The 25,155-nt window shown below is 48.7% G+C and overlaps 1 protein-coding gene across 9 annotated transcripts in view; it reads left to right on the forward strand.

Annotated features, from left to right (window-relative positions):
* The window catches only part of Rps6ka2 (ribosomal protein S6 kinase A2), a 295,100-nt gene that overhangs the window by 142,115 nt on the left and 127,830 nt on the right, over positions 1 to 25,155 (forward strand). Inside the window, exon 1 of one of the 9 annotated variants that reach the window (XM_006975911.4) lies at positions 11,695 to 12,003. The exons of the other annotated variants lie outside the window; for them this stretch is intronic. Within the exon in view, the coding sequence (XP_006975973.1) occupies positions 11,905 to 12,003 (99 nt within the window). The 5' untranslated portion in view covers positions 11,695 to 11,904. Of the gene's footprint in view, positions 1 to 11,694; positions 12,004 to 25,155 lie in introns of those variants that run through there. 9 annotated transcript variants of the gene reach the window in all.

The following is a 25,155-nucleotide window of genomic DNA, read 5'->3' on the forward strand; positions in this document are numbered from 1 at the left end:
TTGCTTATTTTGTTGACGTGGACTAGGGTGGACTTGGCGTTGGGCACCATCTCTATGTAGATCCAGAGAATCTAGACAGGGTTCCTGCAGGGAGGGGCATGGACAGATATATGCCAGAGAGGGAAGGGAGGTGGGCAGGCCAGCCAGGAAGGAAGCAAGGCGACCAGGAGTTTGGGCAATAGATAGGAGCGCACGCCTTTGCATTATCTTGCCAGCAGGGGGCAAGACTCAGGGGAATCTGAAGCTGAAACCTGGTCCCCACGGCAGTCCCCTTGTCCATCGGCAGCCTTGGTGACAACTGTTCCTGCCATGTCAACTTTGAAAGGTGAATACTTCTCTGTGCTGTTAAGGTCAAGTTTTTGTCCGGTGTGAAGTTCAATAGTTAGCCTTAAAGAATGCAGTTTATGTTGTCGGTTTCCCAGGGTTGCCAAGACAACCTTCCACAAGCTGGGCCACTTAGAACAATAGAGATCTATTCTCTATAGAAGGCTGAACACAGACTGTGCTCAGGCTGGCTCCCTCTGAAGGCTCTAGGGGACACGTCCCACCTCAGCTTCTTCCAAGTGTATAACTCCAGCTCCTCACCCCACCTCTTTCTCTCCCCTCTTTGCTCTCTCCCTCTTGAGTTATGAAAACACCTGTCATGTTGCATTTAGGATCCACTCTACACCAGTTATAATCTCATCTTCACTTGGACTTCTTTGCTAATACCCTGTTTCCAAATAAGGTTATATTTCCTGGTACCAGAGGTTGGGACTGCCACTTATCTTTTTGAATGACACAATTAAGATGGTAACACTGCTTATGTTAATACTATGTGGAGGTGATAAATTACTAAGGCCTTGATTTCTGTTGGTTTCTTCATGTTTTTAGGCTATTCAAAATTTTCTAAACTAAAATTTGCTCACAATATCCCTTCATGCTTACGCCACAAGTCTGGTCTTTTCCCCAGAAGACAGGAGATTAAATTGCATTCTGCAGATGGTGAGAGGATCAGGGTATGGAACTTCCTGCATACTCTCCAAAATCCTAGCTAGATGTTCCAGGACGGAAGCCCAGGCACAGAGTGAGTTAAAGAAATGGTGTTAGGGCTGAGAGCCATCATATAGCATGGAGCCTCCGGATATACCACAATGGTGGAGTCTGTTCCCTGCTGAAAAGGTCCTTTTTAAAACAGTACCTACTGTGTGTCCTTCACAACCTGAAGTTACCATTCATGGTTAACCAAGGTGATATGCTAGTTATTGGCTTAAAAAGAGAAAGGGAGGGAGAGTGGAGGGTTGTCCAAGGCATCCCCAAGTTTGTTCTCTTCCTGTACTTCTGTCTTGCATCAAAAGTACATCGTGTCCAGAAGGCAGGGTGGCTGTCTCTCTGGTTGTCAGGACAGATGTCAGGCACTGTGTATAGTGGTTTGGAAGACAGACCTAATCCATACCCTCACAGAGTCCCTGGTCGGATAGACGCACTCTAGAGGCGCACACATGCCTGAGTTCTAAGCATTCCCATAGGAGGGGCTCAGTCCCCCAGAGGAACATCTGCAGGGAGGCCTGAGGCTAGTGGGAACATCTCTGAAGGACTGATGTTGGAGATCAGGACTTGAGGAGTTGGTGCCTCTCCGGGTGAGTGAGCAAGTACCATGTGAGCCACGTGGGGATGGCAGGATGTGTGTACCTGGCAGACAGTGAGGAAGGAACCTGGCATGTCGGAAGAGGGAAAAGAGGCCCCTATGGTTGGAATCCAGGGAGCAAGGGGAGAATGGAGTGAGGTAAGCCTGGAGAGCTAGTATCGGTCTCCAGGCCTGGGTCTGGTGATTTCCATGGAGAGCCAGCATCAATCTCCAGGCCTGGATCTGGTGATTTCCATGGAGAGCCAGCACTGGTCTCCAGGCCTGGATCTGGTGATTTCCATGGAGAGCCAGCATTGGTCTCCAGGCCTGGATCTGGTGATTTCCATGGAGAGCCAGCATCGGTCTCCAGGCCTGGATCTGGTGATTTTCATGGAGAGCCAGCATCAGTCACCAGGCCTGGGTCTGGTGACTTCCATGGAGAGCCAGCATTGGTCTCCAGGCCTGGATCTGGTGATTTCCATGGAGCTCACACAGGATCAACAGCCTTGTTAGAACCTGAAAGAGAAAGGGAGCACAGAACACCGATCTGGAAAAAGCTCCAAGGTGTCTGTGGTAGCATCTTGACAATGTGTGGTTGCAGTGGGCACATGACCTCTCCCTGTGGCCACTGTGTGATTTGTTTAGATGAAGCTTTGTGCTAACTGTAGACACATGGCAGGGGCGAGCCCCTGACTTGCCACCTGCATGCCTCTGTTGGCCATCCTTCCCTGTGGTACCCCACAAGCTTTTGTGAAAACTAAGATTTTAGGCACACCTTTGCATTGTCTAATCTTACCTTTGTTTTTTTTTTTTTCATTTATTTTATTATTGTTTTTATTACTTTCTTCCTTCTGCTCACCTGGGCCCATTCTTCTGGAACTCCCTCTTCCTTTTTTTAAAGGTCATTGTTTAATTAATTAAATTTCAAACATCTTTCTAACTGAAGCATTTAATGCTATAGTACTTTCAATTCCAACTTAATTGTACACCGTTAATATTTTTTTGTTTTGTTTTCTTTTTGTTTTTTGAGACAGTGTTTCCCTGTGTAGCCCTGTCTATCCTGGGACTTGCTATGTAGACCAGGCTGGCCTTGAACTCACAGAGATCTGCCTGCCTCTGTCTCCACAACACCACCACCCAGCTCTTTTTAATATCTTAAATACAAGCAATCTTTAACCTTTATTGTAAAGTAGTATTTGATTCAAGGTTATTAAACCTTTTAAAGTTGCCAATAATAGCTAAGTGTCTTGGATCATGTCTTCAACTCCAGAGCTCGGTGGGACTGAGGCAGGAGGATTGTTGAGAGTTTGAGGCCAGCTTAGTCTACATAGTAAGATCCAGGTCAGCTTGGATTACATCATGACATCCTGTCTCAGAAAAAAAAATTGAATCATAGGAGTTATTTTTAATTGTGAAGCTAACAGTATTTTTATAGTGTGGTATGAAAAATCAGTTCTTACAGCAGCAATTACTAGTGAGATTATCTTCTACATAGCTTATTGATACATGCCTTGTAGCCCAAATTACAATATGGGCTTTTAAAAATACATGTGCACTTGAAAAAAAATATATAACTCAACTGGACATTGTGTACTGCAATGCACACTATATCAACTTTCTTAAATGTGTGATTTAATCACTCAAATATGCAGTGATTTTTTTTTTCTGTTAGATTTTTTTTTCATTTACCGAGAGAAGTGTTGACAGTTTCTCCGAATGATAGTGTGTTTGTCAGGTAGTGTTTTGTTTCAGTGTTTGGCAGTATCATCTGTCAGGTTGTTTTCTTGTTGTTTTATGAATTATTATACTTTTAGTTTTCAAATTTTTACTTCTTTTAACAAACCTGCTTGGTGATTTTACAGCATCTAGTTTCCTCATTTTACAACGTCTAGTTTACTTATAATTCTTTGAATTGTGTCTTTTTCTTTTCCCCAAAGGCATTAATTGAGCATATTTTATGGCATTCTAATACAAATTTCAAATACTTGTCATCTCCACTGACTCATGCTCACAGGGAGTTTATCAGCTCAAGACTGTGAGCTCACATGCCCTGGAGTTTTGTGTATATTATGGGATGTACTTGAAGGACACATGTCCAGCAAGCACATACATGTCATCTTGCCTACGCTTTGCATATTCCCAAGCTGGACCTTTAAAAACAAGTGTTGTGACCTTTGGCTTCAGGCTGGCATCTCCCCCTGTTCTTTCTAGTTCTTAGTCCAGGCAGGGGAGTTTCCTTCAGAATAAGCCTATTTCTGGTTCACCTGCTGGCATTTAGGGACATGACCTCTGGGATAGAGTAACATACCTCTTACTCTGTGTGACCCCTGGTCCTGTCTCCAGATTCTCTAGGGAAACCTTTGGCCTATGTGACAGATGTTCACACCAGACCTCAGGACTGGCTGAGAGTCAAGGAAAGAGGAATTCTCCTTGTTTTAGTTGTTATCTGTGTATTTCCCAAAAAAGGCCGAACCTAAAAATGTCTTCAGACATGGCTTATAATTTCCCTCTACCTCACCCCTAGTCCTGAACTTCCTCTCTAGGTCCTCTGACCATAGAGCGAATCTGAGGAGGGGGAGGGGTACCAGCCCCCTCCATTCGTGGCCTGCAGAGCTTCTGTTTGCTCTGTCCCTCCTGGATGTTCTTAGTGTTATGCTGTTGATGCCTATGAAATATTTTTAAATGATGAAAATCTCTAGCAAAAAAAAAAAAATCTAGCAAGAATTTTACATTCTCTTTTGAATGCATTCCAGATTTCTTAGACTTTTCTATTATGAAAAGCTTTTCCCCTCTCTTTCAAGTTACAGGATCCTTCCTGCTATAGTTTCAACCTGCTTCCTGTTTCCTCCTCCCCCTGCCCCCAAGTTCCTCTATAATTCATGCCCAGGCTCGGGGGGTGATAGAAAAAGTCCCTTTTCTCTTAGTTGACTAATGGCCCTTCCCGGTCTCGCCGGGCCTCAGTGTCTTCACTGCAGAAGTGCGGCTCTTTGTGTTTGCTTGTTAGATTAACATGCCGCAGAGATAAAGCAATGATGGAAACCACAGCCCTTCATAGCAAGTAAATCCCTGGAAATAACAGGAGTAGAATATAATAGCCTGATGCTTATCTGGTTGCCTAGTTGTTCGGTGTGAGCAGGAGATGCAGGCAAGGTCATGGAAAGCTGCAATGTCACACAGCAGGCAGAACAGGGTACCAAGCGTGGACCCAACAGAGTCTGTGGGATGGAAGGCAGACATAGGGAAGCCAGGAAGCAGGGCCCAGGCAGAGGCCAAGCTTTCTCATCATGGGCCCCTTGCAGAGGATGCCAGCACGCAGTGGTCGGAGCCCGTGCCCTTCAGGGAGAGCCAACGATGCTCTGGAGAGTGACCTTTGTTTAGAAGGCATGGGGAGCTGTGGGTGCACCTGGTGGCTCAGTCAGTTTGGTGACAGGATGGCAGGAGGTGGTGAAGGTTGGATCCAGTTCTGACTGGATCTGTAACTTGTGAGAGAGGTTGGAGGGGAGGGGCCTGAGAATGTTCTCAAGTCCAGTAGACCATCCCGAGGAACCTCTTAAGATGAGTGGAGAAGTGGGTGAGGGCAGGCTTTGTGGCAGGGCCTGACAAAGACCACACAAAGGCCCTGTTCTTAAACTCAGAGAGCTTCAGCAAAGGTTGGGTCACATGATCTCAAGAGTGTGTAGAAATCGAGAGTACGAGCCCCCCCCCCTTTTTTTTCAGATGCTCACTCATGAAGCACGTCTGCTTGCTCTGATGAGCAGCACACTTACGTTGGCCATATCTAACTCATGTCAGATGTCACCTTTCCTCCCTAGGTTTTGTATCTGATTGGTCACGTTTGTGGTCTCCTCTTATAATCGTGTTTGTACATCTTGCTTTAATTTCCTTGGACATATTGCATTTGGTCATCTTGTCTGCATCAGACACCCACTAGCTGAGTCCTCACACATCCGATCCTGGCTTTGCTGCCTCGGACGGATATGGATTTCTTTGCGATTCTGGGTTAGAGACTGCACACCTGTGTTCCTTGGTCCCAAGTCTGAGGGATTCTTTACTCCCTGGCTTTCTCTAGAGCAGTTGTTTCCAACCTGTGGGTCGTGACCCCTTTGGGGGTTGAATGACCCTTTTCGTGGGGTGGGGGATCATATCAGATATCCTACATATCAGATATTTACATTACAATTCATGACAGGAGCAATTTACAATCACGAAGGAATAACAAAAATAATTTTCTGGTTGGGGGTCAGCGCAACAGGAGGAACTGTATTAAAGGGTCACAGATAGGAAGGCTGAGAACCACTGCTCTAGAGAATGTCTGTGACTGTTCATGTCGGGCACCCAGTCACAACTTTGATGTTTTCAGCTTCAGCTTTTGTCAACGGTGACTTCACACAGATGGGGGAGGGACTGGCTGGGCCATTAATTCTTGAGATTATTTCTTACCTCCCCCGTTATTACCAGACACAAGGTCCCTGAGCTCCACACATCCAGAGACCAAGAAGAAAGCCAGAGTTTGAGTCTGGCGTTGGGCGGGTGGTAGGCAGGATGCAGGAGGAGTTGGGATACTGCTTTGTGAACAAGGAAGTAGGGCATCCATCCCTTCAGTGGGGTGCAGAACCATCTGTATCTCACACAGAATCCCTGGCTCCCAGTGTGGTGTGGATGGGTGGCGTGTGCTCAGGATGCTTGAGGACAGGCGTCAGCTGTCTAGGGGTAGGGTGGAGGGTAGGACAAAGCAACAGGCTGAAGATGCTGACAGCTAGATTTGCCAGGGTGGGCTCCGGCCAAGCTTTGAGGGCTCTTCAAAGTCCCTATGTGCAAACGCTGTCCGGGCTCTCTGCCTTGAGACCCTCCACCCCCTTTCCTTTCCCACACAGCACCTGACATATATGCTCAGCAGATGGCGTGGTCTTTGGGACCATGCTCCCTGGCCCTTCAGCATTTCCTCAGTCATCCAGCCAACTTGACCTTATCATGGTGAAGCCAGCTGCTGCCTCTTGTTTCCAGCTGACCTGTAGGTTTCTGAGGCTCCCAGGGCTTTCCCACCAGGCAGATGCACTGTGTGATAACACCCTTGGATACCGTTCCTCTAGTCTCCAGGCTCGGGACTGGGCGGGGGGGGGGGGGGCACCACAGCAACCAATGGAGACAGGATGAACAAAGCTGCAGTTCCTAGTAGCGGCCATCACCCCTCCTAGTCATTCTCCCGAAGTCACATTCAAATGTATGCAGGAGAGAACTGATTAACAATTAGGGAATCACAAAAATAAATTCCTAACACCTGAGTGTTCACGCCAGAGGCAGTTGGTCTATTATACTACAACTGGTTTTTGTCATCATGGGTCTTATTTAAATTTGGATTTCATTTTCCCTGTAGTTTTTAAATTGTCTCAGTTCTTGATTATAGGTATTATTTTCTGTATACTTTTTAAGGAAATGAGATATTTTAGTGTGAAAATGATCCCAAACTTTAACAAAGTGACATCCCTGTATCTGAGAGTTGTTTTTTCTTCCCTCAGAGGTCACAGGTGTCTTTATTTTTCATATTACTGTCACTTGAGATCAGACACAGGTAATATTGAAACTATGGCTTTGCAGGGAGCCATGGGAATTTACCATGCATATCCTGAGTGATTGCTTTTGAGCTAAAGACACCAAGGAGTTGGGGGAGAAAGATGAAAGTGGGGCCTGGGGATGAAGATGTGTCCAGGAGGTGTCCTCTGTCCCCACATAATTTTCTGTCCATGTTCTTGACCACTGTAGCTTACCATCTGTCCAGACACAGTCACCCCCCTGGTTGTCACAGAGCTCTTCTACAGAAACCGTTTCCTGTTGTGGAATATTACGTTAACTATATAAAGGTGTGTTACATTTGTTTATGTAAAGGTGTGTCCTCTTTGTTTATGCTGTATTTGTTTAATTATGTAAAGATGTGTTGCTGTTTCACCTTGCCTGCCTAAGGCACCTGATTGGTCTAATAAAAAGCTAAACAACCAATAGCTAGGCAGAGGAGGGACAGGTGGGGCTGGCAGGCAGAGAGAGTAAATAAGTAGGAGGAGGAATCTAGGCTCGAGAGGAGAATGAGCGAGAAAGAGAGGAAGCTGCCAGCCAGACACAGAGGAAGCAAGGAAGCAGGACATACAGAAAGAAAGGTAAAAAGCCCTGAGGCAAAACGTCGATGAAGAGAAACAGGTTAAATTAGGTTTAAAGAGCTAGCCAGAAACAAGCCTAAACTAAGGCTGCACATTCATAACTGATAAGTCTCCGTGTCATGATTTGGGGGCTGGTGATCCGAGCAAGCCTGCTCTACTTCTCACTTTCCACCAATTCTCTACTCTGTACTCCATTGCCAGGAAGATGTCCTAAAATGAAGATGTGTTCTTGAGTGTGCCATCCATTGCTTCTTATACTGTCTCCTTTGTTTGGGGAAGGTCTTTGTTTGTCATGGTCTTCCAACTGTCACACAATGAGGCAAGTACCAGTATCTTCCACCCCGGGGCCTTTGCACAGGATGCTCTTTATTTCTCCACTCCTCTTTCCTTACCTGGTCTGAAACGTCATGCTCTGCATCCCTTTGCTCTTCCCACCTTCAAATGGACCAGGTGTGTGCTGGTCTTCCTCAGAAGTTGGTCTGTGTGCTGGAATCACAGGGTACTCACACTGAGACTGTGGTTGAAGTTGGTGTGGGCCCTGGAATCACAAGGTACCCATATGCTGATAGCTCTTCCCGGTCTGTGATTCTCCAGAGAGAGAGAACACAGTGCTGAGGCTGAGAGATCATTTCATGTCCTGCTTCTGGGTTAATTCACACCAGTGATTCTCCTGTCTTATTGTTACAACTTGTTACAACACCATTACATTTTCTACCACGATATTCTGTAAGTATCATAGCTATTAAAATCACCTTTAAATAATGTTCATTAAAATTTAGATTTGATCACTAGACACATCTAGATAAACCTACTAATTAAAGAATGAACATCTTAATGCATCAAATACTGTTCTTTCAGCTGAAAAATCACAGAAAACTTAGTAAAGAGATTTGTTATCTTCCAATGAAATAGTTTTTAAAGGAGTTTGGCCCCAGAACTGGTTGATGGGGCTGCTTAACAGGATATTCAGAGAACATAGGTTTCCTACTTTTTAGCTGTGTCGTGCTTAGCGTGATGTCTCGGTCCCTCCTGGCTCCAAGCAGCTGCCCAGCTCTAACACCATGACAGCATCCAGAGGCAGAAGAGGCCCTCCTCTGCTCTGCCTCGCTTTTGTTCTCTCTGTGAGTGTACCGTTCTCCTCCGCGTATTCCTACTCCGCTTAGTCTCGTCCCTGCTCTCTCTTGGCTTTCCTACACTCGTTAGGCATGTGTCTCCTCCACCTGTCTCTGTGGCTGGAGCTAGACCACTGCTTTGTGCTTTTCTTTACTGACAGTGCCACCCTGGTCCCCCCTTCCCTGTTAGTCTCCATCACTGTGACTTTCTCCTCTCAGTGTGTGATCATCATTAATTTCCACTCCCTACCTCCTGCATTCTTTGTATCTTTCCAGCTTTACTGAGGTGAACTTTACAGGTAAGAATTATAGATACTTGAGGTGGGTGTGGCATTCTGATGTCAGCATTCCTTATGTGGGGATTCCCACAATCAGCCATCACAGCATCACTTCCTACCGCTATCTCTGACTACACAAGTAAACCTGGACAAAGACTGTATGGTGTGTGGCTGCCCGGGGTTGGGTAGGGATGGGGAAGTATTGCCCTTACGTCTTAAATTCTTGGTCACAACTGCAGCCCTCACTCCTGAGCTGGGGGCCCAGGCATGTGGCGGTGTGATCAACCCATTGGTCAAACTGCTTTCCTCTAATCTTCATGGGGCTTCACCTCTTTGTGTCCAAGGCGTCTCCCTCCAGTCATTCTGTCTTAAGGGGAAGAAGACTGAGTTGGAGGCCAGTCTCCCCCCCATCCTTGATGTGTGGCACTCACTCTAGATGTACCCTGACAAACTCCAGAGTAGGTGTGACATTCTGAAAGAGACTGGAAATCCTGAAGTTTTCCAAGAATTTGCCTGGATCAGTATTCCTGTGCAGAGCAGCTCTGCTTTTCAGGGAGTTCCAGCTACTGTACGCCTTCTGGTGAAATGGTCTCCAGAAAGGGCTAAAGTCACACCTAGCTCTAGATGGACAGAGGTCATAGAGCGATGCTTTCCTCAGCTTGACCCCCGATCTCAGCTATGGTGGGACACTCATGGCTCTCCCTGGGTGTTGCTGCAGCCCTCCACCCTAGCTTTGGAATGTAGTTGCATTGCCTACTTTTCAACTTCATTTCCAGTGTGTTGGAGAGTTTCTGGCTGTCCAGATTTTCTTATTAAATTGCTAGCACTCTCAGAAGTGGTGAACTCTTGAACCTAGTGGCTTGGGGGCATTTTGGCATGGCTCAGGGGGTTCCCAAGCATAGAAAAAAGACCAAGATCAGTGATCTGGGGGACCAGGAACTAATATGCCCTGAAGTCTCTGCCCTAAGCTCTCCAAGGCCTTGCTGATTCAGGAGTCCCAGAAGCCAATCTTCCAAAGTAGTTTATGACTAGGTACACCTCCCGCCCCCAACACACATACACTCTTCTTAAGGAAGGACCAGACCTTGCCCTCAGGCACTGTAATATAATAAACATTCCAAGTACTTGGGGGTGGCAACCAAGAGGGCTTGCTGAGAGGACCTGATTTTGTCCTGCCCTCCTGGTTTTATCTTCAGAAAGGCCCTCAGGCTTCACGAAGATCTACCGTGGTCAAGTCTGTATTGCCTCTGCTGAAGCTGCAAACCCTTGCTCTGCACACACCCGTGAGATAGCACTCCCCCAAATCCTCTCTAATAGGACTGACTTTTAACTCTTAGTCTAGGTAATTAGACTCAATGGCGTCTTTCATGACATGGTGGACTGCCTGGCATGTTGGGTCTTCTGATTCCTGTGTCCCCTTTCGACTACCACCAGTCCGAGCAGGAAAGTGTTGAGTAACTGCCTATGGGCTGCACTTAGTACAGAGGGACACTCTGCTGTTTTCCCTAGTGGCCGTAGCCATGGAAGTCAGGCCAAGGGAAACCGTACATAGAAGAAAGCCTAGGACTCCCCCCCTCTCCTCCCCCAGGCCTGCTGCTCTGTGCTTGTCCAGTTCGCTTTCACTCTGCCACAGGCTGCAGGACTTTATTAAGTTCAGCCTTTTTTTTTTTTTTTTTTTTTAGTGTCTAGGAAGATCATTTGGACTTAGGTTAAAGTAGGCTCTGATTACTCCCTCAGATTGGGACTCAGGATGTTCCTGCTGCTGGCCCTGATAAGTCATCTGTGTGGATAATTGTCTATAAATGGAGCCGGAGGTCACAGGGAGCGGATGCGAGTCTTTGTTCTCAGCTGCTGGCCCCGACCACGTGAGGCGTCCTCACCGCGAGCAGGAGGAAGGCAGCTGACACTGAGAGATGCAGGCGGGGTCTTCTTCCAATGGCTCCCAGAGAAGGGGCTGCAGGGACCAGCGGGAAGAGCGACCCCGGGAACCTAGCTTGCCTGATCTTGAGTCGTTCAAGTTTTGCTCTGCGAAGGAATGCATGATGCCAGACTGGGGAGGGGGGTGGTCCAAGAGCAGAGGAGTGTTCAGAGGAGACCACAACAGCTCAGACAGATGAGGCCAGGGGAGAGGACCAGAGCCGCGCGCCTCAGGCAGGAGCGGCTGATTAGGCACCCAGCGGGCGTGGGCGCTGATTGGCGGCCGTGGCAGTGGGCGGGGAGGTAGGCGGGGTGACACCGCGCTGTGCGGTTCTGCGAGGGCAGGAGTAGTAGGAGAAGGAGGAGTGGGCGGTGGGCGCTGATTGGAGGCGGTGACGGGGACGACGCCCCTGGGCAGGACGGCTTGCGCTGATTGGAGGTGGTGGTGGTGGGCGGGGTGAGGGTGGGGTGGTCCATAGTGGGTTATGGGGCTGAAGGAGAAAGAGAGCCAGCCGCGGACACTGATTGGTGGGTGGGCGTGTGGGCGTGGCGCGGCAGCGCTCTCTGTTTGGTCGGAACGGCGCTGGGCGTAGTCTATGGGCGGGGCAGACTGCCAGGAGCTGGTACTCCTGGCCGGAGGGGAAGGTGCCGCGGGAGTGATCCTGGGGTCCGGCCCGGTGGCCCGCGCGGCCTGCCCTTTGTGCTTGCAGCCCGCGTCCGCGCCCAGGGCCACCGCGTCGGGCTCCCCGGCGCGCGTGCCCGCCCGCGCGCTGCCCGGCCTGGGATGCGCCAGGGATGCGCGCCCGCCGGCCCTGCGGCTCCTGGCAGCTGGGCGCGGGGCGATGGAGCTAAGCATGAAGAAGTTCACGGTGCGCAGGTTCTTCTCCGTGTACCTGCGCAAGAAGTCGCGCTCCAAGAGCTCCAGTCTGAGTCGCCTCGAGGTAAAGGCCCTCCCCGGGAGCGCGCAGGATGCGGGTCCCCGCCGCACCTCGAGTGGGCATGTGGAGCCCGGAGGGCGTTTGGCCACCGGAGCCCTTCCTCACAGTCCTGTGCATCATCACCCCAGACCCAAGCGTGGCATGGGAAGTTATTAGGAAACTGGTCCAGTTGTTGTTAAAATCTATCAAATAGGCTCCAAATGTTGTTGGCACTTCATAACTGCACCGAGCGAGTCCTTGCTGAGACTGAAGTCTACCCCAGTGAATTTCTCTCTAGTGCTCCTCTATGTGCACAGGATACAGGGTCACTCCCCAAAGGCTTTAGAGGAGGAGGGGTGCGGCCAGTGTAGCTGGGTTGCCGCGTGCTGTGGGGGTTCTCTGGGAGGATCCACGCAAGTCCCAAGTTCTGTAGTCTCCCGCGCCCGCTTGTGCTGTCTTGGGTCTGGTTCTGTATGGATGATCAGGGTATTTGAGATGAGTGTAGACTTGACCAAAGCAAGTGAAGAGGGTTCCGTGCACTCTGGCTCTCTGAGGTGGAGTGCCTGACGCAATTGCCTGCAGCCTCAGCTTTGAGATAGATTGGCTCTGAAACACGAAGGACGCCGGAAAATCTTGACCTTTGCAGGTCCCTCATCTTTTCTTCAGTGGGTGTCCATAACGTGTCGTCTGTGGCTTTAACGGTGTTTTTCATGTCAACAACTAAGCTCTATCCTCATCCCAGTGTTCAGACCACATTGCTGAGTCCATAGATGGCAGAGTCGTGACCTGCTTAAGTGAAGTGTGTGAAGGAAGGCAGGAAACGGACCTAGAGGTTTCGTGAACACTGATGCCCCTGCTTCAGGGCTGGCCCACTGTGTGTGTGTGTGTGTGTGTGTGTGTGTGTGTGTGTGTGTGTGTGTGTGTGTTCCATTAGGAACAATTTCACAGATTTCATTTTGGATTTCTCCGTCTCAGCCTTAGTGTGTTACTCTCGGGCAAAGGGCTCTGTGATGATCCAGGTATCTTTCAGTAAAGCCCAGGGACAATATTGAAAGAGTCAGGGAATCGCTTGTTGAAAAGTTTCTTTTGCTGAATTCCAGCTCAGAATTGAAGGGACTAGAGTGTCCCTCAGAGAGCAAAACAATAATTTTGGACAAATACAGTTATTGATCTGGTAAGGAGGAGGACTATTTAAACTTAATGAGGAGAGAAATTAAGCAAATGTTCACTTTTCTAGGGTTCTGCAAAATCTAGCCAACAAGAACAAAAATTACGGAAGTATCTTCCTATCAGATATGTTTTTATCTCCTATTTCATCACAATGCCAAGCTCATCGTGCTGTTCCTTGTCTCTGGGTTTTTGCTTTTGCCTTTACATCCTGTGAGCAAACTCTATGTGCCATCTACAGAGTTCTTGGAGGGCCCTGAGTGTTCTAGAAGCCTGTGTGCTGATTCAGCAAAGAGGACTGAACTGGGCTATAGAAAGGCCTCCAAAATATGGTGGCAGACAAGGTGTGTTCACGTTGGCGACAATAAAAGAAAGATTTTTTTTTTCAGTGTGAAAATAACATTTTTTAGACCCCTACACAAACCTGTAGATATGCAGAAGGTGAAAGGGGTGAGAAAGTTGGACAGAGAGAGAGTCAGTAAGTGCTTACCGCCAAACCTGTGAACGGAGAAGTAAGTTGAATGCCCTCTGTGTGTGTGTGTGCATGTGCCTGATGCTGTGCTGGGTGCTAAAGCCCAGACTAGTTAGGATGCACAGATGCGCACTTTACAAATGCCACCCTCAGTTTTCTGCCGTTTGATGTTTGTGAAAATCCACGAAGCATGTTCTGCTATCCTTATTCTACTGCACAGGGGAGAGACCCTGAGAATGAAGGGTCTTGTTCAAAGCTTACCCATCCTTCTGTAGATGCTTGCTAAGGACCTCTGGTGAGTTCAGGCTGTTTCTGGACAGTGCAGATCCCAAATAATGCCAGACAAAGATGTCTGGCCTCAGGGCACTTCTTTTACCTGGGAACATATTATGTAGCTGGCTCTGTACATTCATCTAGTAAGTCTCAGACAGTTTCACATTTCTCCAGGTACCTTCCCATTCCTCTGTATATATAGGCAGCTACCTATGGGCCAAAAGAGCCCATCAAAAATGTAAGACTTAGCAGGAAGGCCTATCAGTACTTTGCGGTTGAGAGATGGTACATAAAGTATTGCATTGTTGTGCATTTACTTGTTGGGACCAATGAAAAAGGGAATTCACTGTACAAAAAGGAAACTCTTCATTCTTTTATGAAAACTGCTTTTAGGATACACAGAAAAACTAAAAGACTTGATTTTTGCAACTCGAAGTCTAATGATATAAACAGGAAATAAACAGCAAATTCAGGTTTGAAGCAGTATTATCTTTTTTTAAATCACAATATTTGGTTTAAAATTAATTTTACTTTTAGAACACAGTGCTTGATAAACCTGGGCTGTGGAGACCAAGTTTCCTAATCATATGTGGAAATATGTGAATTTCAACTTAAAGTGATTTAAATATTTTTTGTCTTGTATTGATGTTGACCTGAGTGATTTGCCAGGTGGGCTGTTCAGGCAGATGTGCTCCAGAGACTCCTGAAGGGAAGTCTTGGTGGGCATAGGTGTCAGCCTCAGAGCTCCTCAGAGACCCTGTCCCCAAGAAAGCTCTGGTGGGCATAGGTGTCAGCCTCAGAGCTCCTCAGAGACCCTGTCCCCAAGAAAGCTCTGACCGCACGCAGGGCATGGGTGGCATGCCCTGAGTGTTACAGCAGTGACTTGTCACCATAGTCCAGTTACAAATGAATAAGTGGAGGCCAAGAGAGAGACCCCTTCTGTGATGATCTAAGGACTACCCCTCATGTAGGAGCGGGGCTGCTGTTATCAGGCCTCAGCCATGGCTGGCCGGGTAGCCATTGGTGCTTGTTGGTTTTCAGGCACACGGAAGCTGTTGTCATTATTAAAAGGTAATTATCCAATGAAATCTTTTGGAATGTGCTTCATAGCCTAATTTTTTTTTCTTGAAAACCTTTTCTGGAAGTTAGACAGTTTTAAGTGGATCTGATCATGTGCCTTCACTTAGATTCATACTCTCTCTCCCTTTGACTAGAAAGACCATTAACCTCCGTAAGCCTCGGCTATAAGACAGAATGATAGATAATGTCAGGGTTAGTGAGTGACTGTATGGAAGATAATTTAGAGTCTTGGTGATCAGATTGCTCAGTCACTGTGAGTTGTTGATATTGATAAGATTTACCTGGGTTTGTTGATGGTTTTCATGCCATCCAGTGTCTATTGGCTGCATGGCTAGTGTTGTCCCAAGGGGCACAGGCCTTGCCTGGTAACCAAAAGCCCCCATTCCCTGCCTGCCTGCCAAGGGGAAGGTCAGCTGCCCACAGGATAGGATGGCCGCATTGGCTCAGATGGAGTTTCCATCTTCTGGCTGGGATAGTGTAACTCCTCTTATCATGCATGCCTGCCCATGAGTCAGCTGCACTTATCCACAGATCCATTACCCTTGCGGGTTGCTTTGCCCTGAGCTAGGGTGGCTTTTAGAGCACAAAAATGTTCCAGTGTCCATTTTCAAGTCAGAGAACTGAGCAGGAAGGCATCTGAAACCCCATCAGAGACCCCAGCAGTGTGGTTACAGGCATACACTCCTGGCTCACATTCTCTCCAGAGGTGATGGTGTGTTTACAGGAGTATACTCCTGGCTCACATTCTCTCCAGAGGTGGTGGTGTGTTTACAGGAGTACACTCCTGGCTCACATTCTCTCTAGAGGCAGTGGTGTAGTTATAGGCATATATTCCTGGCTCACGTTCTCTCCAGAGGCAGTAAAGGTTTTTAATTAATTTAAAATTATGTTATTTACTAAATGTAAGACTTCATCTAGTTGACTAAAGGTATTACTATGCAGAGTTAGCTCACTTACAGAATGGCCTGTCACTTGTGTTAACAAGGCCAGGGAGGTCTCTGATCTATTATTTGGGCCATTTCATCTGAAACTGACATTTCTACCAAAAGATAGTTGGTGAGAAATAAGGAGCAAATGGTGGGATTTTGGGTGGTGATAAACTGTTGAGTTGCTAGATTTCACTTATTTCCCCATTGTTCATTCTTGAAAAAATAAAAATCTTAGTATGTGTCATATATACTGAGCTAAGCAATTAGGATACAAGATCTCTGCCTCAAATGAACTTACCATCTAGTGACAGTGGCCAAGAAATCAATAGAAGCCTGCTTTTGGGGTGTAATTCATGTGAAATTCTTAAATCAATGGATTTAAGCGATCTACTTAGATTGGTTGCTGATTTATTTGTCATGGTCATAGATAATCAAAGGTTGTCTGTTTCTCACATGACTGTATCATAATTGCTCACCTCCTTTAATGAAAAAAACATGGTATCACAATCACATAAACCTTAAGGTTGGCTCCAGCTGTGGGTACAAAGAACAGTTCTTATTCTTGATAATCAATAGATAAATACTTCTAGTTTAGGTAGTTTCCAGGAAAATAATTTTCATTTAAAATAATTTTCAAGTGTTCACATTAAGTGGCCAACAAGTTCTGTTAGTCCTTGTTATATTAGGCTTTTGACAACCAGGAAAAGAAAGAAAGAAGGAAAGGTGGGGAGAGGGAAGGAAAGGAAGGAAGGGGAAGAGGAAGGAAAGGAGGAAGGGAGGAAGGAAGGACGGAAAAGACCATGAATAAAAATGGTCCATGTTAGTAAAGATCATTTGCCTATTTACCTGTATAATATTTCCTAGACACTATAGCTAATTCCTTACTTGTGGTCACTGTGTCTGGGATTTGTTTTGTAGTTTTTTCCCCCACAGACTTTTTCTTTACATCAAAAAAAAAAATTAGCAAAATATTTTCACTTATTTAAAAATACATAGGACCAAAACTCTTGAGACTTTGCCCATTTTCCCTTTCCATCACCGCCTTTCCCAGTGCGGCCATAGGCTGCCTGGCTTTCACCACTTTTCTCTCCGTTCAGGCGTTTGCTCTTTTTTGATGCACCCTGAAGTAGGAGAGTGAAACAGAGGGGCATTAGTAAGTGATGGGACATCTGTCCCCTGTCTGAGCAGTCAAGAAACAGTGTGTGGGGGTGGTGGTGGGTGGTGGGGGGGTGGGGGGTGGGAGGTGGGAGGGGTGGGGGGTGCATCGGGGTGTGTGGCTTTGTTTAGGTGTGCTTTGCATAGTTTCCTGAGGTCTGCTAAAGGACATAGTAACCACACTGGTCCCGGAGTCCTGCTTAATCCCTGGATACGGCCTGCGGAGAGGTCCTCAGGCTCCCTCAGCCCCTGCACTTCCAGCGGTAGAGGAAGTCCTGCCCCCCTGGGGCCAGCTGTGTCTCTGTGAACACCTGCTGTGAGCATGCCTGGACCTCCCCGGCCAGCTGCCTGGCTAGCCTACCTCACACTTCCTGTTTTCTTGCTTTCCGCGGGATCGCTTCCTTAATCCTTTGGAGTACCTGCCTCTTCAGCTGCAAAAGACAGCTTCTCTTAGTGTGGTGGCCGCGGTCAGAGATGAGTGACAGACCTGGCAGCAGAGTTGTCCTGGGTATTCCGTGGGCCCGTGCCCTCGGTCAGGGGCTTTGCATTACACAGGTTCTCTTTGCCGGCTTCCTCTGTCTTTCCTCCTCTGAGTACAGATTGTTTCAGATTAGTATTGCCACCAGAAAGCTGGCTCTCCTAGGTTACGACCATGTTAAGTTTCTTTAGAATTAAGGTGTAGGGCTGAAATGCAGCTCACTTGGTAGAGAGCTTGCCTAACACCCATAAGGCCCTGGGCCTGATCCTCGGTACCTTGTAACACGCCTGTAATCCCAGTACTAGGAAGGTGGAGGCAGGAGGATCAGGAGTTCAGGCCCATCCTTGGCTATAGAGAAAGTTAAAGTCCAGCCCGGAATATGTGAGGCTCTGTCTCCAAAAGAGAGTGAGATTTAGTGTGTGTGTGTGTGTGTGTGTGTGTGTGTATGTGTGTGTGTGTGTGTGTCCAGGTTGAGGAATGGCAAGGGATGAAGTCTTGGCAGAAATGCTCTAGCTTCCTGGGGTGAAAAGAGGAAAACTCCGGAGATTAAGACAGCATTCAGGGAAGGAGCAGGTTGTCACTGGTGGGGACTGGGGAGAACTAAGTCTAGGATGCTGAAGACCCACAGAAGCTGTGCGTGCTGTGTGCCATTCATTACCTTTTACCATTTTAGACAGACTCTGGCCCATGCAGCCCTGGAGCCTGCTGAAGCAGTCAGGTGGGCTCCACTGTACCGTGAGGCTTCATGGGATTGGCTGCCATGTCTGGACACCCACTCCTGCCCATGGATGGGCTACATCTTTGCCTTTTGCTGAGTAAATGGGTAGCTGAGTTTATAATAGAAAGGGAAGTGACTTCTATTGGGAATGGTTGTGGTGAGGGCTAGTCTGAGTGTTATGGGCCAGGATAAGTGGGCCTTTCCAGAATGAAAGTCAGAGGACAGACTACCTGTTGATGTTTACGTCTACAGCATCTTGTAGTCAATGTCTTTATTAGCACAAAAAAAGCAAGAAAGCTGCTTGTTAGGAAAGTGCCTAAGTGGGTTGAGAAGCTGCCTGAAGGGTGCATGGAGGTGGCGTTAGGGAGTGCAGTGCTGGGGAGGGGGGGGGATGAGGAGCCATTGCTGGGCTCTGACGCTCTCAGGAGCCACCAGACCCAGTTCCTGTTCATGTGGGCACCGGTAGCCAGAGGCTCCTTGTCAAAGCAGGAAGCCCAGAAGGGCTGTCACAAGGTATCTGTAACTCACAATGGGCTTGCGGAGGTGTAGCTTGGTAAATGACTCTGGTTGATTGGTTGACTTTGAAGCTAATTGAAAGGAAAGAAAAACAGACAAAACAGAAAAAAAGTGTATTTTTAGAACACCCTTTGGATTCTGTTTAGTCAGTTGTCACCATGGAACACTGGACAGGCGAGCTCCTGGGCTGAGGGCAGCGGGGGCAGCTGATCGTCTGCACCCCAGGAGCCCCGGCAGCACAAAGTTGCCGTGAGTTATATTTATAAAACGTAGCAAAGCAGAACACAGGAATTCTGATGTGTGACTCAATAGAAGGATTGCAGAACCTGCCCACAGAGAAAAGTGAATAAAGGTGCCTCCCTTGGTGGTTTGTCCTGAGACTGACATGCAGAGGGCCCCTGTGCAGACATGTTCAGTGGCTGTCAGAGATTGTGAACACATCTTACTCCATCCTTTGACAGTATGGTGCTGTGGTTCCTGATGAAGCCTGGCAAGTGATGTAGGGGAAGAAGGGTTGCATGTGAAAGCAGATCTGCCATGGTCGTCGCCGTGTACGTGGGAGAAGGGAGGAGAGGTATCAGTCTGCAGTGAGCAAACACGACTTCTCACGACTCAGGAGTTTCGTTTTCCTCCATTGCTCCTGTCTCCCATTCCAGCCCGGTCCTCTTACCCTCTGTCTAGCCCATTCTGAGACTCTCACCCGGGTCGTTCCCACAAGGACTCCAATGTCGGGGCAGGTTGTCCGTTCCTGTAACCCTAGCACCAGCCTGTCCAAGGTACTTCCTGTAACAGCCAAGGAGCCACCATGAGCTCACCTGTCAGGTGTGTGGAGACGTCTCCTGGACAGGAAGTGATCTGGTGGTCAGGGTCCTGGTTTGGAAGGTGCACAGCTTGCTGAGTCACTGGGTGGGGCCTGGGTAGTAATGCCCAGTGATTCTCCTGCATCTGTGTCGCCCTCTGTGATTTATGACGCATGTGGTGAAGATGCATGTTGGCTTTGGGGACAGAGCACTCCACTGGAGTCCTTGCTCAAACATTTGCTACTTCTGTGACTTCAGCAAGGTCACCAGCAATACCAGCTAAGCTCCAGGGCCTTCCACTGTAAAAACAGCAGCCCCTGCCTTAGACGGTTGTATCAGGAGACAGTGGAGTGGCCTGTGTAGCAGGCGTGGTGGGTACCTAGTAAGGGCCAGTGTGGCCGGTTCGTAGGCTATGGTCAAGCTTTGTCACCTCCTTCTAGCCACCGACTCCCAAACTTTCATGCCACAGCAGTGGTGCAGTGCATATACGAGATACATGGGTACGAGCCCAGGCTTGGCGTCACCCTTCCCTGGCTGCTCATGTTAAAGCATCACCACTTAAGCTGCATTGTTGGGTAGAGTGGGAAAGGCCGCAGGAAGGGTTTTGTCTGTGTTGTGTGTATACACAGTGGGTCTTCCCGAGGCAGTTGGTCCCCTCCCTTTGTCCTTCAGAAAGCATCAGGAAGGCAGTCGGAGCCTGGTGTTTGAGGCTAGAAGCCAGCAGAGCGGGGATGTTTCCATGCTGTCTCCACTGCAGACAGATCACCTGCGTGTGGCTGGGCGTATCCCTCTGGAGCCCGCAGCTTCCCCAGGGCACTCGGGTGGGTCTTAGTGATCATTCAGGAGGTGACCCAGCTGAGAAAGGGGCTGTGGGCATTTGCCGTCCAAGTCTGGAGCTTCCTCACCTGCTTCAGGTCCAGTGTTCTCTACCTCACTTCCCTGTCCACACTACAGCAAGTGAGCAGCGTCCTGTACCCCCACTACATGTTCAGACAGGAAGGGCAAGGCTTTATGAGCTTCAAGGGTCAGTAGTTCTGTCCAGCGTGACTTTCATCCACTTCTTCTCCCAGTTACAGAGAAGCAGAGGCAGCGTGTCTGATGTCTTCAGACATCTTACAATGCATCTCTTTCTTCTCCCCTTCTCACAAACTCCCTTCCTCTTGGGTCCTCGCGCCCGCTGTGATCTCTGGACCACATATTTGCATCAAGTCAATAGCAGCCTGAAATGCAGGCTCATGAGGGGAGATACTATGCTTCCCATGGTCTAATGGAAGAGCTGCAGGGTTGCAAGATGAATGCTTGTTTCTTAGTGGATGGACCCACCGAGATGCAGTGTGGAACTGAAATTCTGGCAGAAGGCAACAGTGAGCAATGCCAGCATTTCCTGCTCAGATCTCAATGGTGGGAAATAAGGTAGGAACGAGTTGGCATCAGGATGAGGGTGTACTCCAGCTGTGGAGCTGCCCACTGCCCTCTCCAGCTCTTAAGGGTCCTTGCCAATGCCATGGACTCAGAGTGCTCTCAGGTTTTGGCAGATGGTATGTATCCCTGGAGGGTGCAGAGGATGGCTATCGGTCAGTTCCTAAAGACACCGCAGCCCAGTTCCTGAAATTGGTAGATGTTACTGTGTCAGCAGAAGTGATTTTGCAGGTGTAGTTAGTTGGGGATCTTGAACTAGGAAGATGATCCTGGACCTCCGTGTTGTAACACCCAGGAACTCTGTAAAAGGAGACAGAGGGGACGCCACTTTGGGGGAGGGACAGGGGAGACAGTCATGAAGGAAGTCTCCAGGAGGGAACAACGCTGCTCACAGCAGCAGCAGAGCAGTCAGGAGACCCCGGCTTTCGGCACTGCGACGAGAGCAGTGCAGGCTGTGGTGACTGTCACACTGGCAGCGGGGGGCAAATGCCCCGTCAGTCTCATGTTAGAGACGACCTTGTGTGTTACAGCACAGAGATGGGCGCAGCTCAAGCAGGGATGTGTAGGTGGATGAGGTCTGAGCTGGGTTGGGCAGAAGATGAAGACTAGACTCAGCCTGTCTAGAAAGTGGCCAGGCAGAGCAGCGATCCCAGGGGTTTTCTGTCTGTGAGGCTGCAGCCTGTACACAACACTGGCTCTGACTTGGTGTCCAGGTGGCCTGAAGTGAGCAGAGGTTTCGGCTGTGCCAGCGTTCTGTGCGTTCTGTGCGTTGTGTGCATTCTGTGCATATGGCTTTCCCGCGGCCTCCCCCAGGGCGAACAGACTAAGCAGCAACTCCACCCCTGTGACGGTTGTGCTCTAGTATTAAAGAGAGAAAGCAATCGAGAGTACTTAGGAAGCGTGGCCATCTCACCAAGTGCTAGGGCAACAAGCCCTGAAGTACAGGGGGACAAGCTGAGGATGGCATTTAGGGGGAACCCCCCCCCCCCACACCGTGGATTCCTGAGAGGGAGTCCCAAAGTGGTTCTGTCTCACCTGAAGACCAGGGTGCCCAAGAGGGAATGCCCAGAAGTGTGGAGCTGGGGTCTTTGAGAGATTTGCTTGACGCCAGAGGCTGTGAGATCTCTCTATGGAGCAATGGGAATCTCAGCTTTAAAAGATCCGGAGAGCCGAGAGGCGAGGTGCTCAGTGGTGGAGCACTTGCCAAGCAGTACAATCCTCCATGTTCCATGTAGCACCCCCCCCCCACATGTACATATGTGCACACACGAACAAACAACAGATACATGGATCCTTCTGGAAGGGTTGTGGGGGTTAGATCCTTGCAGGGGGGAGAAGGGATAGGGGAAGAGCTTAGCCTTAGCAGCTCCAGGAGCTGCAGTTTGCTGTTACTTGTGGGTAACTGGACATGCAAACGAATGAAAGAGGAATCCAGATGATTTCCCTGCCAACCCATTCCTGAGGCGGGGAGACAGCACAAGGGGTAGAGTGAGGCAGATGGATCTGGCTTCCTCAGCCCTGCACGGCACTGCCTCACTGCACTGCACTGATCTGCCCTGCACTGCCTCACTGCACTGATCTGCACTGCACTGCCTTACTGCACTGATCTGCACTGCACTGCCTCACTGCACTGCACTGTCACACAAGGACTGCAGTCTCTTTACTAAAGGCTTAATAACTCCGTCATGCTACTGCAGACACTTGATTGCATCCGTGGTGACGTGGGCACTGTGGGCCAGTGGGGTTACTCAAGGTGAGCAGACACCTGCAGATGCACTGGACATGAAGGAGTTAGGTCCAGCTGTGCTTCTGGCCGGAAGTCTCCCTGCTTGTCCCAGTGCCTTGAGACAGGTGCCCAGTGTCACAAGCATGCCACCCGCTCTGGTTCAGCCCGTCCTGTGGGCTTGCAGCCTGTGCTCAGGCTCTCCTATCCTAAACAGCAATGCAGGGGTCCAGTGAGGAAAGAGGGGTGGGAAGGAGAAAGACCAAGGCAGAGGGGAGTGAAATCCAGTAGCAGAAGGGTTGGAACCTGCACACAAGGGCCTGCAGGGAGAGAAGTGCACTGCTGTGCCTTGGCCTCTGAGGAGAAGCACCCCACAGGGAAGGAAACAGACGTTTATATCATGAGCCACCCAATCCTCACTGCACGCCTTCCTTCCTGCCCGGCTGTGTGACAGAGAGGGGCAGTCAGAGATGGGCCCTGCAGTGCAGCTCCTCACCTGCAGGGAGTGTTGGGACAGAGGAGACCCTGCCACCTAGTACCCTATTACTTATTGCCACCCCACCTCCCAAAGACAGGGAGAGAGAGTTCTGGGCGTGATCCTCCTGTGAGTGACATCTGTGTAAGAGGGGCCTCTTTCTTTATGGGGCAGGCCTTTCCTCCTAGGAAGAGCCGCGAATTCAGAATTTGACCATCATTCAAGTGCTGAGGAGAGGCAATGTCTGTCACACCCGGCTGGCCACTTGAGGACTCTCAGTGGGGCTCTAAGATTACTTTCCATGGTCAGCGGATCTCCCCTGCTTCTCTGGTCCTCTCGGGCTGGTGAGGTGAGGCCTTGCTTATGGGCATTAAAAGATGAGTGAAAATTTGCAGGCACAAGAAAACAGGTCTGGGAGAGCATTGTGAGAGGAAGCAGGTGTCCGGTCCCCCAGCATCTCTTCTGCCCAGTGGAGAAGGCCAGAGCCCCCAGGCTTCAGCGCTGGGTACTTAGTATGTGTGGAACTCGAGAGCCCTGGCTGGGACCGTTCTCTCACGTGTACATCCTTGGTGATGTCACGTGTGTTTGGACACACGCACATAGCGTTGTTGTAGAGCAATGGCCGAAGTTATTTACCAGGGACCCACACACTGGCCTGATTGAGCTCTTCCGTTCGGACTACAGAGTCTAGAAGGGCAATTTACAAGATCTGGTTTGGCTTCCACTCTCAAGACAGATGTGTCCCTCAGATGCCGGCTGCTCTTCACAGCGCTGTGTCACCTCAGTGTGTGAGAAGACGTGGCTGTCCGTCATTGTTCTCGCTCACCCTGCTTCTTCCACTCTTCTGTTACTGCATCCCACCAGAGAGGAGGCACTCCAAAAAACTTCTGTCAGGAAAAACAGAAGGGACAAAACCAGGCTAGCATGGGCATTGTTCTCCCAGCCAGTGGGTGTTCCAAGCATTTTGTAGTTTTCGAGGGGAAGGAGACAAAGTTATTTGAAAATGAATTTAAGTTCTCTTTCTCAACTAAGATGAGTAGGAAATGTTCTCTTTGACAGCCTGAGAATTAAAATAAAGTGATTAAATCTATAAATGTGTAAGTATAAGTGTGTGTTTGTAAGTGGTATATATGTGCGTATGTATGTGTATAGGCATGAACACATGTATGTGTGTGTGTGTGTGTGTGTGTGTGTGTGTGCGCGCGCGCATGTGCATGCATATGTGTATGTATGCAAGCCCTGCACATGATATTTTCCTGCAATGGCAGTTAGGACAGGATGAACCTTGAGACCTGTGTTCAGAGGCTGTGGAGGAATGAGGAAGCCTGGAGGCTAGATTTGTACTTCTGCAGCCATCTGTGACCTACACAGTCCCCAGCCATTTTGATTTAGGTTTTCTCTATGCAGATAAAGCTATTCTGACATGAGTATATTTTTTCACTAATATCTTATAAGATCTCTAAGAAAGTACTAGTACGTCTGCCTCACATATGAACAGCATATCAAAGGTCAGAGATCCTAACAGTACTCTCGTGTGACTCTGACCGTGAATCACGGCTAACATGGGAGTCGGAAGTCTGTGCTGTTGTATTTGCCTTGAGTTTGTGTCTTTAACCACAGTGGTGTGTGTGTGTTTACTTGGGGTGAACTGCTGAGCTGAGCAAGTTACATGTTCTGTGCACACTTCCATGGAAGATCTATCCTGCAGATATTTCTGACCTGAGTGTGGTTCTGTATCACCAGCACTGGAGAGGCTGAGATAGAAGGGTCTCAGTGAGTGTGAGTCCAACCTGGAATACATAGCAAGACTCTGTCAAAAATAAATGAATGAATGAATGAATGAAAGAAAGAAAGAAAAGAAAGAGAGAGAGAGAAAGAAAGAAAGAAAGAAAGAAAGAAAGAAAGAAAGAAAGAGAAAGAAAGAAAGAGAGAAAGAAATAGATGTCTTCTGTCCCTAGGCCCTTAACTTTA

The sequence above is a fragment of the Peromyscus maniculatus genome, chromosome 16 (genome assembly GCF_049852395.1).
Source record: "Peromyscus maniculatus bairdii isolate BWxNUB_F1_BW_parent chromosome 16, HU_Pman_BW_mat_3.1, whole genome shotgun sequence".
NCBI lineage: Eukaryota > Metazoa > Chordata > Mammalia > Rodentia > Cricetidae > Peromyscus > Peromyscus maniculatus.